The sequence below is a fragment of the Scatophagus argus genome, chromosome 7 (assembly GCF_020382885.2).
Source record: "Scatophagus argus isolate fScaArg1 chromosome 7, fScaArg1.pri, whole genome shotgun sequence".
NCBI lineage: Eukaryota > Metazoa > Chordata > Actinopteri > Scatophagidae > Scatophagus > Scatophagus argus.
The window spans coordinates 2,085,553-2,099,999 of NC_058499.1; the positions used below are offsets into that span (position 1 = coordinate 2,085,553).

Sequence of the window (14,447 nt, forward strand, 5' to 3'; positions counted from 1 at the left end):
CTGTACTGGAGTGTGTAACTCAGGATGACTCGTTCTTCAGATCACAATCTAAATTAATACCGAGGTTTTTTAAAAAAATAAAAACATAAAAACAATCATATTGTTTTCCACAGTCCTGTTACTTTTAAAAGGTTTAAGAGAGCCTTACAGCATTCTCTCATTTCATCACTTTTGCCTAAAATCCTTTTCAAACTCCATGGGTGCTGTAATTCACATATCCTTTCTTCCTGCTTTCTACATTTCATGATGGCATGCTCAACATCTTCACTGACCTTGCATTCTTCACATTTGTCATACATTTATCCATCAAGCTGAGAGTTGCTTTCAATCCTGTATGTCCTAATCGTAGCCTTGAAATAATGACCTCCTCTCTTCTGCACTTCCCTTTAAAATCTGTAGCGTTGATGGAGTTTTGAATGCTACGGTAGTGCCTGCCTTTGGGGTCTGTGTCCCATTTCTTCTGCCACACTTTCCTTTTCCAAACGGGATTTGCAGGATATGGGTATTATTTAATGCATATTCCCATCTGAACCAATGGCGAGTGAGGCTCAGCTGCCAATCATGATGTTTCGAGCTGATGAGCTATCATGTCATCCATCTTTACAGTCAGTGGATTGACAGAATATGTTGACGGGAATTTAAAACAGCCTAAGTACAGCCCTTCTGAGGACAGCCTGTCCTCTCCCTATGAAAAGCCACTGTACTGAAAGTTGGCTGCAGTTCACCTAGGGGGCACTCGCGAGATAGTCCTCAATGAACGGGAATGCAGAATCGGAATCAGACTCTCTTTATTCGCCAAATGTAAATGCAAATAACAATAGATAAAAAGTTAAAAGATTTAAAAAGGTTGTGCCTTGAAAAATATAGACAATTGAGGAGGGATATATACAGAACTTGATAACTAGAAGATGACCGGAAATATAAACCATGACTAGAAATATATGCAAGAATGGGTATTTATACTTGGATGGTGCACACAGAAATCGGTGTGTGTGTTAGTGCTATGCACGGAGGTGAGTGGCACTTTTAGACCAAAACGCCCAGATTTTATATTTTGTTTTTGCAAATAAAGTATCGATTCCATATCAGAATCGAAAAAGAAGGTACTGATGCCCATTCATTTTTCCTTGAAGAGGAAAAACGCTCGCGTTCTGCTGATTGGTCAGTTAAATTTACGACTAGCAGCGTTACGTTACGGTAGGCGACTTCAAGTGGCTTCAATACGGTTTCGGTTTTGTGTATTATAGTCCTTATGTATTTTCTTTATAATAACTACAGCAGACGTTATAAGCGTGCTTGAAACAAAACAAATTTGTGCTTGACTGATGCGAGAAACCAAAATGGCAAATGCCGTAAATTGGCGCGTATGTCGCAAATATTATAATTCAAAAATGTATTTCAATATAAAAACCACAGAAATTTTAATCAAATAATCAAATACCGAAAACAAATAAAAAAAATTGCATCATAAAATTTACATGATAATGAGACATGATAATACAAAAAGCACCAACTTGAAATTGTTAAGTTTACCCAAAAGACTAATTGCAAGATTTAAAAATTAGTCCAACAGCAATCACAAGGGAAGCTTGCAGAACAAACTGGGCAGATAGACAGAGGCAGAACATGCAGGGAAAGGTATGGGAGGAGGGAGGATGGAAGAGCCACACAAGGAAAAAGAAACACACAGACCAAAATACACAGTCCTCAATGTGAATAAGGCACATTTCCACACCATGGACTGCCAACATGGTTACTTATACCTGTTTTTATTATGAAGTTTTGATCTATGGAGGTTTAATATTTGTAAAACTTTTAATAATTTCCGATGTCACCACAACATACAGTCTGTGAGCCGAGGGAAGAACCCGTAGGTGCACATGTTTAGTGAGCCGTAGAACCAGGAAGTAAACCCGAAAACTGCAAAACTGCTTTGGAATTTGAGTTTGATGTTCACAACATCAGAACTTATTTGGAAAAAGGTGTTTGCAGCTTCCGTGAAGCACATTGTGTCTTTGATGGTCTCTAACCAGGCGCTCCGTGATAACAGAGATAAATGTCCTGCGTCTCTGTAGATGATCCTGATTTATTTCATCAGTTTATCTTGAAACCCAACATGCTGTGATGATGGATGGACCTCAGCTCCTAGCAGACTTCTGGATGCTACAACACTAATCATGCTAATAGCAACTGAATGGGGAAAAAACATATTGAGACGAGTTAAGAGGTCAAAGATCAGCTGTCTGCGGCCTGGTGAGAAATGTCTTGAGCCACGCCTCCTCGACACCCCTCCGGCTGTCCACGCCCACACACCCACACACACACACACACACACACACACACACACACATTAAATCACTGACAACAGAGACTGGTTAAGAGCAGCAGACTGATGTTTTAAAATATATTCATACATTTAATATTCATGGGAGACCCACATCATTGTCTGCTTATTCTGACGGTAGGAGGGTGGGTGAAGTGGAGGTTAGTGGGGGAGGTGGTGTCTCATTTATAACAAAGGGACACAGGGACACAAAAGAGGGGACACCTGTTACCATCAGGCCTGAGGCTGCTTGTGTGTTTTGACTGAGATTTGAGTCACTGCTGACTGAAATTTAAACAGAGCACAGAATTGTACGACTAAACTTTTAAAAATAATTTATTTGTGGGATTTTAGGACAATATTTTGTTTTAATTCTTTTTGTTTGAGCCCTAGTCCTATATATTTTCCATACCTGCACATCATTTACATAGACAGTCATTGTTTTCATGTCATTTCTATGAAAATCAACTTGCAAAGAGATAATTCAAGAGAATACGCCCTTATGCTATGCTGTCCAAAAAATGCGGACACCCAAATGTTTTGTGCTGTTTTTATAGAGTTAGCAGGAAAATGATTAAACCCAAAGAAAGTCCCCTGCCAGACCTCACCCTGGAGCGATGTGATTCAGGGTTGGCTTCATAGCCCTTCAGTGGAGAAGCCAGCAGGTTCATCCAGCTGTGTGGACTTTTGTCTCTCCATCCCTCTGTCTCCATTCATCTCTTCAGTCACTTCACTGGAAGCCAAAGCGTCTGCATACGAGTCCTCGCATCTGGTGATGTCATTTGGAGCCAGAGTCTGTGCAGCAGTGATTGGGGGGTGAAGCTGCAGTATCGAGTTCCCACGCACACACCGGTTCAGTTGCATCAGGTTCTAAGCAACTTACTGATTGATCTGGAATTCAAATCTGTACGTGAACTGGATTTATCATAACTGTATCATGGAAGGGAGGGGTTTATGAGCTGTACTGCCACCAGGGGGCAGACCAGAACTTTTGGCTTCGCTTTTGTGCTGCTCTCACTTTGTCCATCTTCATATACAGTCAATGGGTATAATGACTGATCCGTACGTTCTCTTTAAAAGCAATGACAGCCTGTGATGATGCTGAAGCAGCACATAGGTGAACTGAGGACACACTGGCTCAGAGTCCAAATTCACATACACACACACACACACACAAACACACAAACACAGTTTACTACAGCAAACACAGAGGAGGCTCAGAGTGGCAGCAATCACAGCAGCTGCAATTCTATGAAAGAGAAAAACAGAAAAAAAGAAAAGCACAAAGAAAGAAGTTGGATGAGATGATTGAGTCCATGTCAATAAAATAACCTCAAAGCTACAGCCAGCAGCCAATTAGCTTAGCACAAAGAGTGGAAACAGGCATGTATTAAGGTAAGAGCTTTTACCCTTTGGGTTTTGTACAGATTAAACAATTAATTAATTTTTAGTGGTAGTGACAGGCAGATGTGTCACATCTGGACAGACACATTCCATGATTCTGCTGTTAAAAATGTAACAACCAGTTTAAACTCTTTTTACTTCTGTGAGCGATAGTCACACACAGAAAACCCCACACACCACCGAGCCTCCTTAATGCCACATTTGTTTAAAGAAGACCAACTTCACGTTGCCTCACTCATGCAGTCTATAAATAGGCTCTTTTTCCTCATTGAGAGAAACAACCATTTATGGACTGAAAGTCTGAACTCTGCATGCTGATGCTGGTGATGAGGAGACAGCTCTCGTGTTTGTGTTGGAGGCAGTAAAGACGAGACGTTGGTGGGGTGGTGGGTTTGATGTCCTGATGGACAAGCCTCTTCATGTCCAATTCATGTGTGTGTGTGAAGACCTGAGAAAATCAGTCAGCAATGGCAGCTTGTCCACAGATATAAAACAATGTGTTTAAATTAGAGTGAGTAAAAGAAAAGATTTCTCTGTCTGTCTGAAAGGTCAGTTTGAAGAGAGTTTGTGTTTTCTAAAAGCTGCTATGTGGAGGTCAAAGTTCAAGCTGTGTCACTGCCTCCGCAGCATCGAAGGTCACCTGAGCTTCAGGCTTTACTGATGACTTCCTGTCAACATGTTAGCCCACTTAACCCTGATTAAACACTCTTCCTTCACCTCACACAGGGTTAGTGAATTTATGAAAAAGACATTTCCCTGTATGAAACTGAACCCTGAACAGCAACAATGACATCACCACTTCAGACCGGCAGTCTGTGTGTGTGTGTGTGGACGTGTGTGTGTGTGTGTGTGTGTGTGGACGTGTATTCCTGTAGTTGTGGGGACAATAATCTGTCTACACAGTCACATTGTGAGGACCCATCTTACTTAAAGGGGACAAAATGCAAGTCCCCACAACATGAATCATTAAATACTGGGGTGAAGAGTTGCTTTGAGGTTGGGTTGAGGTTCGGGTTAGTTAGAAAGTAATGTTTATTGTTAGGGTTAGTTGGCGTCCTGAAGATGAATGGAAGCCTATGTAATGTCCCCAGAAGTGATGGAAACACCAATCTGTGTGTGTGTAAAGGCTGTATTTAGTCTGACCCAGTTCCTCTGCAGCACTAGATAAAAACACATCACATGTAAACACAGAGATCATAAACCGTATGTCACCTCGCTGACCTCAACCTGCAGTCAAAACAAATACACGCTTGCCCGTTACGCGACCAGAAGAATGTTTTCCATCTGATGTTTTCTCGGAAAGTGTGTGAACTGGTAGAGGCAGAAGAGCCAGACACAACCCTCACACACTCCCAGTCTGTCAGCCTGTGGAGGCAGCGGGGCTTCAGTTTCATCCGACGTTGCACAGATGAACATGAGAGCTCTGTAGACCTTGTTTATGTGGTGATCAAATATCGGCTAACAACCGAGCTAACATTTACTTATTTTCATTTGTGAGTAACAATGTACAATATTTAAATGTTACCATCTGACGTACAGAAAGAGTTAGCTCAAAGCCAATGAAAAACACGGATCCAGTATGGCAACAATAGCACTTTGATTTTGAAGAAAAACCTGAACTAAACAAAGTGCAGCACAACAGGTCTAACAAATGCAGATCATTTGAAATGACAGCGAAGCTTATGGCGGAGACTCACATCAAGTGGTCAGACTCTGATAACCTGATTAATGTCCACAGTCAGACGCTCATCCATCACTGAGTCAAAGCTCTGGAGGTTGCAGAGGGCGTCGGCCCGAGCTCTGTGTCCTGGCCTGACCCTGGCCTCCCTCTCTTTATTACTGGGTCAGATTTAGCATCGCTGCCTGCTGCTGGCGTCCCGCCCGGCTGCCCGTGGTGCCTGGCTCTGCCTGCCGTTCACCTCCATCGACATCATCGCTCAGTGCCAAGAGGAAACAGAGGCTGCTGCAGGAAACAGAAGCTCTGTGTGAGGACAAACACTGGAGTTCACATGGAGCCAGCAGCACTGAGAGACACTCTGACTGCAGGAGACGAATCAGATTTATCACAATCACAGCCTTATAATGATGGAGGGTGTAATTCATTTTGTGCCTTTTCCCGAAAATGACAAAACAAGTCTTCATGCAAACAAATTATTATCATCTTAGTTAATTACGGGAGTCTCATTGTGAACAAAATCGACAAAAGAGAGTAAATATACAGGATATAACATCACAACGAGGCTAATGACACAATGCAGTAATCACACACACAGGTAAATATTACTAGCCATGCCATGAAGCAAAAGTTTCTCAGAGGATTGAGAGTTTCTAACTTCAAATCTTGCACAACATCCCATATTTTCTGAATTACTTTGTCTAACCCAAAAGATGAACATCTGACTGCTTGTGTTATACTCGGCCAGATATGACAGCTGATATTTGATATCAAAAACAGTTTTTTAAATGTATCTCATAAGTATTAGTTGTGTACTGAAATGTGACTGGAACCACCTGGGGAGGTAGTTTCAGATGAACACAATCTTTGCTCCTTACAGCAGCTGTAACTGCGTTAGTAATCAATCACAGGATCTGTTCTGTGTGCTAAGAAGGCAGCTGAAGTTACGTGAGTCATCTTGGCCAGCGTAGAGGGTGGTGGTGATGGACTGACCCTGATTTGCATGTAGCCTGGGAAAACCAAGCCTGGCCGCGTTGCATGGTCTTCGGATTTATGATCTGGCCAAGAGAGACACGCGGCTGAGTGTAAACCAAAATGTATCATCGCAAGTAAATGTGGCCTCTGTTGTGTTTAAGTCTGTTTCCCCATCGATCTGTGTTTCACTCTCCCCTAATTTTAAACCAAACCCTACCTCAACCGCCACCCCAAAGGTGCAGCAGCGTGGGAAATGTTATTCACAGGGGAAACAGACTGACCTGTTCCTTTACTGACTTCATAATACAGTGTTTCCAGAGCTCAACAAATAGCTCAGATGTTGACAGTCCAATTCATCCCAGAGCAAATGAAGCAATTACTGATGCCTGAGAGCGTCTGGCAGCTGGAGTAGAAAGGTCCACACAGACCCACTTCTGGGGAAACCCTTCATCTGTCGTCGGGGCTTCCATGTTTTACCGTCAATGGCGTACTCCAGAGTCATGCTCCTGTTGACTGTAAAAGCAGAGTCGCCTCTCACCACCGCCGTGAACAGCGAACCCTTGCTGTTGGCGAAGTGTCCGGACAGAGACGACCACTGGCCTGAGGTCAGATTGTAGCAATCCATCAGGCATCTCAGGAAGTCGTCGGACGGCCCGTTTCTTATTATGTACAGGCTGTCCCTGTGGCCGACCATGCAGTGGCCATAGCTTTGGTGCCTGGTCAGGGTGCTAACAAGCTGCCACTCGTCTCGTCTTGGGACATACTCGTAGATCTCTGTGGTCTCCATTGGCCTCCACAAGCACACAAATATCCTGCTCATGGCTTTGGTGCACGCTGCTCCCGCTGCTGGTCGAGGTAAGTGAGCAGCAAACCCCCACTTTCCTGAAGTTACATCATATGTTTCCACACTTGACATCACCGTTCGCTCGTACTCTCCACCGATGGCGTAAAGGTGACCATCTACGCCCACAAGGCTCAGATTGTATCGCAGCTGTGATGGGCTGGAGATCCTGCTCCATCTGTTGCTTTCAACGCTGTAGCAGAAACAAGAATCCACGACTCGTTTATGAATTCCATGAACTCCTCCGACTATGTAGAGTTTGTTGTCTAAAACAGCCACTCCTGCCATGGACGTGCTGGCCTGCAGTGGAAGATCTGCTAATACTTTCCAGTTATTGCCCGTTTCATCCAGGTAGCAGATCGTCCTGCAGGCAGCGTGGACGGTTTCATCCACACCGCAGGTCACATGAGCCCCCACAGCCACGAAAACACTCGGCCTCAAAGATTCCACGTAGGAGATCAGCTCGGTCGGAAAGGTTTTCCTGACCTCTGCCTCCAGGTCGGCGTACATGTTTCGGATAAACAGCGCAGCAGCGTGATAAAGGTCCATGAGGCCGAAGGTTGCAGCGGTGTGACACATCAGCAAACAGTTGTCAGAGTCAACGATGTTAATGAGATGCTTAGTGAGCGGCGCCACCTGCAAGAAAGCGGCACATTCGATGGCCTCGACAATGTCGTCCCCGTCCAGGGCGGGCATCTCACCTCGTAAAACCGCCAAAGCAATAAGGAATCCTCGAGCACGCAGAGACTTGAGGTGGATTTCTTCCTGCCAACACTCTTTCATCCCAGAACGATACAGAGCTTGGAAATAGTCACAACTTTGAACAAGTAACATCTTCTCCTCAGAGAAGTGCGTGTCTCCCACCACGATAGTTAATTTAGCCGAGACGAGTCCAGAGGCTGAACATGGCAGATGTCTTTCGTCTGCACGGTCACAGCTGCTGCCATCCCCTGCGTCGCTGCTGAGCGCTGACATTACTCTGTTCTGACAGCGACGCTCAAGAAAATGTCCACCGTGGAAGACACACGAGGGATTCGGACGTCTTCAGAAGTCCTGGAGCTGACTGGGAGAGAAGTGACTTGGTGTGAAGCGGCTTCACTCTTTGGGCAGCCTCAGTTGTTTCACAGCTTTTAAAATAGACGCAGCTAAACATAGAAGAGAACAAATGAGCTGAGTCACCTTCATGTTGTGGACAGCAGGAGAACACGGGGTTAGAGATATCTGCTGCTGTGAGCGGTCAGCCAGTTCAACCAGCACACTAAAACCTCCTTTCCTCCCTCAACACTGAGCTGAAATCGAATGTATTGTGAAATCCTTGCATGGTTATGTACAAATCAAGCTGTGATGTGATTACAGGGACATCCTGATCATGAAGCCAGTCTCTCTGATTGGATGTGAACTCAGGTCAGTTTTCAGACGTTTGTCTCCAGATAGCGACGGCAGCTCCGCGTTTTAAATCTGTTTTCTGTCACTCTGCGTCTTCACATTCACTTACAGCGAGGGAGGAGGGACTGACCCAGATCTGGGCTCAGAGGCTCATGTGACCAAGCCAAGGCCTCCTCACTCAAAACAATCCCACCGGCTCTTTCAGCTTGTGAGCACACAGATGGGATTGTGGAAACTGCGCTGCCTCTTTGATCCGTCCAATCAGCTGCAGGTGCTGCTCCGCAAAACACAACAAGGCCCATAAGAGGAAACAGTGCAAAACTGCAAGATTACACAGGCAAAGCCCTGCTCGTGGCGCTGCTTACACCAAATGGAAGTACGACAGGTTATTTAGGGGGAAAAGAAGGTGAAGAGGTTAGAATCTGTGCTTGTTGTTGTTTTTTGCACTGCCCTCAAAAGGCCAAAACAATCAACGACCGTGCTGAGCTCAGTGTGAAGAACTCTGCATTTTGAAATAAGAACTGAGTTTGTGCTGAATTTCAGGATATAAAGTATGTCAGACCCTATAAAAAGTGAACAATAATGAATAGTAAGGAGACTCCAGGAGAACATGACTGATAATCATCAGACATCAGCACATTAAAATCTTCACATCAAAGTGTCCCGGGGTGTTTTGAAAGGAATCCTGGGAATTGTTGGAAACTGCAGGGTGAAATAGTCAGGCTGAGGGGTTCACCTGAAACGTAAACAATAAATTATGTTTATAAAGTTGTATTTATATTGTTTTATTGGGCTGTTATTTCAAGATAATTGAAGTGATCGTTGGGAAGCTTCTCTTCTCTTTGAAGAGCCGCAGCACTGCCGTAGTCACCATCGCATCCCTACGCCTGTTCTACTACGTAAAACTAGTCCGTGTGTTTTCGCATTGATTTTGAGCTTCTCTTTCACGCCACTGACTTAAAATTCCCTTTGAATCGTAATTCTGATACGACTCGGCAGCCCCCCGTTCATCCGGGAGCAAGCAGTTCGGGTATGACGCTGCAGGTTCCGTGGTGTTATTTAATGTCCAGGCGGAGGGATCTATGTGATCTGTGTAAATATTGGCAGCGGCAGGTTGAGAGGCAGACTGGCGCGCTTGTCCGGATGCTGCAGGGGCAGGATCGACTGTTCTCCCGGTACAGGAGTGGACTATCGATGGATTGCTATCGGGTTTCCGTCTTGTTTCGGTCGTGAGAAGCGCCGGGGATCGTTGGGGCTTTACTACGCTGATATTTTCCGGTGTTTTCATCTTTTGGGAGAAGTTACGAGCAGCATGCTGCTCTCGAAGCTGAGCTCCTTCTCTCACATCTCGTCCAGCATGGATCTGCCGGCGAAGCTCCAGCAAGGTAACCACGACGTGCCGGCGTCACGCCGCTTTCTGTCACCTGGTTACGGTCTCATGAGCTCACCTGAGCCGGTCCCCTCTGATAGGCTCAGTCCGGTCTCCGAGTGGCTTTACCGCAGCTGAACCCCCTCATCAGGTCTGACGGGCCGCATTGCTTCTTCTGCTCCAGTGGTCCTTTAAGTAAAACTACCTGGTGCCATTTTGAAAGCCAGATGTTGGGCCAAAATGTGCAGTAAAAGTCTTATTTTCTCTGTTTAAACGACATTTTTTCTTTTGTTTTTGTACACTTAAGGTGAAAGAGTTGATACTCCAGATGATCACGTTACTGTTAACGGTCCTCCATTTTTAAACTGCTGACACGAGACCGGGTCGTCTCGGGACATTTGGTCGCGTGATCGTGTGCGTTTAGTCGGAAATTTGTGTTTATTCTCCTAACAGTTTAATGTATTAATGTATAACGAAATCAGAATACTACGAGATATGTGTAAAACCGCAAAACACGCCGAGGACACACGTGAACACAGAGACGTCTTTGTGAAGGGGGGCGGTGGGTCAGATTTTGGCGGAACGCGAAACGGACGCTCACCGTCCGAATCGCAGAAATCAGATCTCATTTGCTTTTGTGTTTTCAGCCAAGGCGGAGAAGCAGCCGTTTGAGAAGCTGTACCGGCTGGGTTCGGTGCTCGGCAGCGGAGGGTTCGGCACCGTCTACTCTGCGGTGCGCCTCGCGGACGGGCTGCCGGTAAGAGCGGACGAGCCGCTTTGTTTTGGTCCCACCACATGGCTGCGGCTCGCAGCGTCAAGTTACACGCAGACAAGCGGCCGCGTTTCCGGTTTGGCCTTTGCAAATAAAAGCGTAACTAAAGTCCTCAAAAACATTGTTTCAGAGCCCCCTTTTTCTTTGGAGAAAATAAGTTTCACAAAACAGTTTCAGGTTCATTTAGCTATTTTGGAGCTCTTTCTTTAATTAGGCAGTTGTATTTCTTTCTTTTCAAATGATTGGTTACATAATTGTGATGTTTCTGCATATTTAATTTTTGTGTATAAAGTTTTAATTTATTTTTCAATTAACCATGGTTTGGATGTATATTACAATAGTCAAAAACTGCGAGTGTAAATGTGGACTAACACGTTCAGAGTATCGCAGCTACTCTACCCGGCAAGAGCTTAACATAGCCTGACGCTTTGCTTTTATTTGGAAGGCAGTGTTGGTTGTCGTACTTCCGGTTTCGCTGTTTGCTGTGTAACTTGACGCAGTACAGTCCTGTCTGGCATGTGGTCTTTGTTTTCACAAAGAAATGTGGTGTGTGAGGCTCTCCTCTTGCATTCCAAAAATAATAATCCCCCTGTTTTGCTTTATGCTCTTTTGGGCCACGAATTATTTTCTTTGTTTACTTTATGACCTTAACTGGTGGGTAAAGTGATTTTGTTCATATAAAGAAAATTCAACCTCTGTGGCAGCAAACCTTCATGTTACTGTACGCAGTCACAAAGTTTAACTATGGCTGCTGAGACCGGATGTAATTTGCGTTCAGCAGCCCTCACGTTGTGTGTTGCGTTTAAACATCCTGTATGATGACGATGATGTTTGCGTTGACATGCAGGTGGCGGTGAAGCACGTGTGCAGGGACAGAGTGAACGAGTGGGGCTCTCTGGTGAGATTTACCTGCAGATGAACCCAACTGCTTTGTACAAATCCTCTCGCTTGAGAGGCTGAGTGTGATGAAGACATCTTTAAATGTTGCATCTGATGCTCCGACAGTGTGGCGTGGTGGTTCCTCTGGAGATCGTGCTGTTGAAGAAGGTGGACGGGGCCTTTGGCGGTGTGGTGCAGCTGTTGGACTGGTGCGAGCGGGCGGACGGCTGGCTGATGGTGATGGAGCGTCCCGAGCTGGGACAGGACTTGTTTGATTACATCACGGAGCGCGGCGCACTGGACGAGGCGGCGGCGCGCAGCTTCTTCCTGCAGGTGCTTGAAGCCGTGCGTCACTGCTACACCTGCGGCGTCGTCCACCGAGACATCAAGGACGAGAACCTGCTGGTGGACCTGAGGACCGGACAGATAAAACTCATTGACTTCGGCTCGGGGGCCTTCCTCAAGGACGCCGCCTACACCGAGTTCGATGGTGAGTCAGATCGTGTGATGTCATCTCAGAGCTGCACTCCAGTTACTGCGTTGTGTTGTACATCATGTGGATAAGAGCGAACTTTTAAACAAGTAAACCATTTTTGAAAAGTTAGGACTTTGAAAGTTTCATAAGTAAGGAATGTTTGTGCAGTCCTCACTTCCCTGAAGAGCTTTACAGGGTTGGGAGTTGGTTTTAGGGATCTGGAGATTCTGTCAGTGAGGGTCTTTATAAGAACAGGAGTACAAACTGTGAATCCAGAATGTAGGCCTGGAGGCTGCCTTCCCATCATGCACCAGCTCTGTTACAGTGACTCTCGTGACCGGCAGCCATAGCTAACGAGCAGCATGATGCTGCTGAACATCTTAAAAACCTCAACCTCCCTCCTCCTTCCAGGAACTCGGGTGTATAGTCCTCCAGAGTGGATCCGGTTTCGCAGGTACCACGGTCACTCTGCCACGGTCTGGTCGCTCGGTGTGCTGCTGTACGACATGGTGTGTGGGGACATTCCCTTTGAACAGGACGAGGAGATCCTGAGAGGACACGTCTACTTCAGACGAAAAGTGTCCTCAGGTCAGTCCGAGAGCGCCGTCGGGGTTTAGACTGATTTCTGTGTTGTGGGAGGGTGCAGTAGTGTTAAAGCCGTAGCGTGTTATTTCCTGTCAGTTCTTCTTCACCTCATTGTGTTTCTGTCACAGAGTGCGAGCAGTTGATTGGCTGGTGTCTGAGCCAGCAGCCCTCTGACCGGCCAACCCTGGAGCAGATCCTCCTCCACCCCTGGCTGACCAGCAGTGATGGCCAGCAGACAGATGAAGGAGGCGTCACGCTTCACCCCATCACAGCCGACTCCTCCTCGTCTTCTACCTCCAGCCAGCAGAGCCTCTGATTGGTCAAAAAGAAGCTGCCAGGGGATGTGCTTTGGACTTGGTTGGACAGCTGTCCCCTGGTGGTGTGTTTGACATGAGTCACCTTGTGATTGCAGTGCGGTCACTCAGAGGTGTGGGCGCGAGTGGCGGTCGCGTTCAGGATGAGGTTGACGCTGTGCGGCTCCACGGTGCCCCCTCCTGTTCAGCGGCGAAGCTGCTCTCGGAGAGCCTCAGTACCTGGTGTTCCTGTTTCAGTGCCTTGAGTCCGAAAGCAGTGGGCGGAGCTGCAGATGGGGAGTCGGTGTGGACTGTTCTTCAGAGGTTGTTTTAGTCTACGTAATAAAGTTCTGACCCAAAGAGTTCTTGTGGTTTAAAATAAAAATGTGGTAAAATCACAGAAGAAATCTGCCAGGTTGTTTTTCAGCGTGTCGGATTAACTCTCAGTTAAACCTGAGTGTGAAGACGTCCATGTTTTCTGGTTCCACAGTCCGTCCTCGCTGTCAGTGTAAAATGCACAGTCAATGCAAATGTCAGTTTTGAAATGTTTTGTTTTTTTGTACATTTTTCTTGTATTTATTTAGTAAAGAGACATTCCTCGTAATGTGGTTATTTATTTAAGCTGTTTCCTTTTTTTTTTCTTTTAAATTTTTCTCATGTTCAGTTTAACAGTTTAAAATTTATTATGATGTTTGCAGTTTTTGCTGGTTTCAAAATCTACAATTCTTAAGGGGAGTAAAGTATTTTTTCAATTTGTTTTCCAAATTAAAGCTTTTGTAGGTAAACTGATTCTTTGTGTTATGTTTTTCAAGCTTGTCACTTCACTCTGTACCAACATGTTGCCTTAAAAATACCCACAGATTCACATCACTGACATCAGTCCTTAATACAGGAGGAAAATAAATACATTTTTTTCAGACCACCTTCAAAAACGGTTTGTGACCTGTTCAAATTTAGGGAGAAAAAATAGTCAGTAAATTGTCTTGCTTAAACTTTTTACTTCTGAGTTTATTAATGAGAATATTTCAAAACTGCTGAATGTTTTTTTTTATTTTGTAAAAATGTGTCACACTCTTAATTGATGACTTAATCAGAAAATTGATCTGTATATGACAGCAACAGGATACATTTTTGGGGTTTTCACATTTCTAACCATTACATGGGCTGAGTATATCCAAATCTTTCCTTTTTCAGGATGTCAGTTTATACAGAAAGCGATTTAATGTATCAACAGCGACACCGTGTGGCCACCACGCAGAGAACACCTACACAGCATTTTTTTCAATATTTTAAAATTAAGTTATTCCTAAGTATGTAATATATTAATTTGTTATTTCTTTTGTCTTTCTTGGATTGTTACAGTGGCTTTGATGTTTATAACGTGTGGAATCGCGTGAAGAGACGGAAATTATCATTTGAAATACATATTTAGATACATCGAGTCCATCAACACTAACATATGTATCATTA

The 14,447-nt window shown here is 45.0% G+C and overlaps 2 protein-coding genes and 1 long non-coding RNA gene across 3 annotated transcripts; 1 reads left to right on the forward strand and 2 right to left on the reverse strand.

Moving 5' to 3' along the window:
- Window positions 1–5,198: 5,198 nt before the first annotated feature.
- kbtbd13b (kelch repeat and BTB domain containing 13b) lies at window positions 5,199–8,867 on the reverse strand. Its single transcript, XM_046393371.1, has 2 exons — window positions 6,239–8,867; window positions 5,199–5,687 (listed from the first exon to the last, which is right to left on the reverse strand). The coding sequence occupies exon 1, from the start codon at window positions 8,191–8,193 to the stop codon at window positions 6,754–6,756; it is 1,440 nt and encodes a 479-aa protein (XP_046249327.1). The 5' UTR covers window positions 8,194–8,867; the 3' UTR covers window positions 5,199–5,687; window positions 6,239–6,753.
- Window positions 5,199–11,778, reverse strand: LOC124061504. Its single transcript, XR_006843764.1, has 2 exons — window positions 11,655–11,778; window positions 5,199–5,690 (listed from the first exon to the last, which is right to left on the reverse strand). It is a non-coding gene; the product is annotated as an uncharacterized LOC124061504 (long non-coding RNA).
- LOC124061502 (serine/threonine-protein kinase pim-3-like) lies at window positions 9,720–13,851 on the forward strand. The gene is made up of 6 exons (XM_046393372.1): window positions 9,720–9,989; window positions 10,621–10,730; window positions 11,593–11,643; window positions 11,751–12,114; window positions 12,511–12,687; window positions 12,813–13,851. Exons 1-6 carry the CDS (start codon window positions 9,917–9,919, stop codon window positions 12,998–13,000), a joined length of 963 nt encoding a protein of 320 aa, XP_046249328.1. The 5' UTR covers window positions 9,720–9,916; the 3' UTR covers window positions 13,001–13,851.
- The last annotated feature ends 596 nt before the right edge of the window (window positions 13,852–14,447 follow it).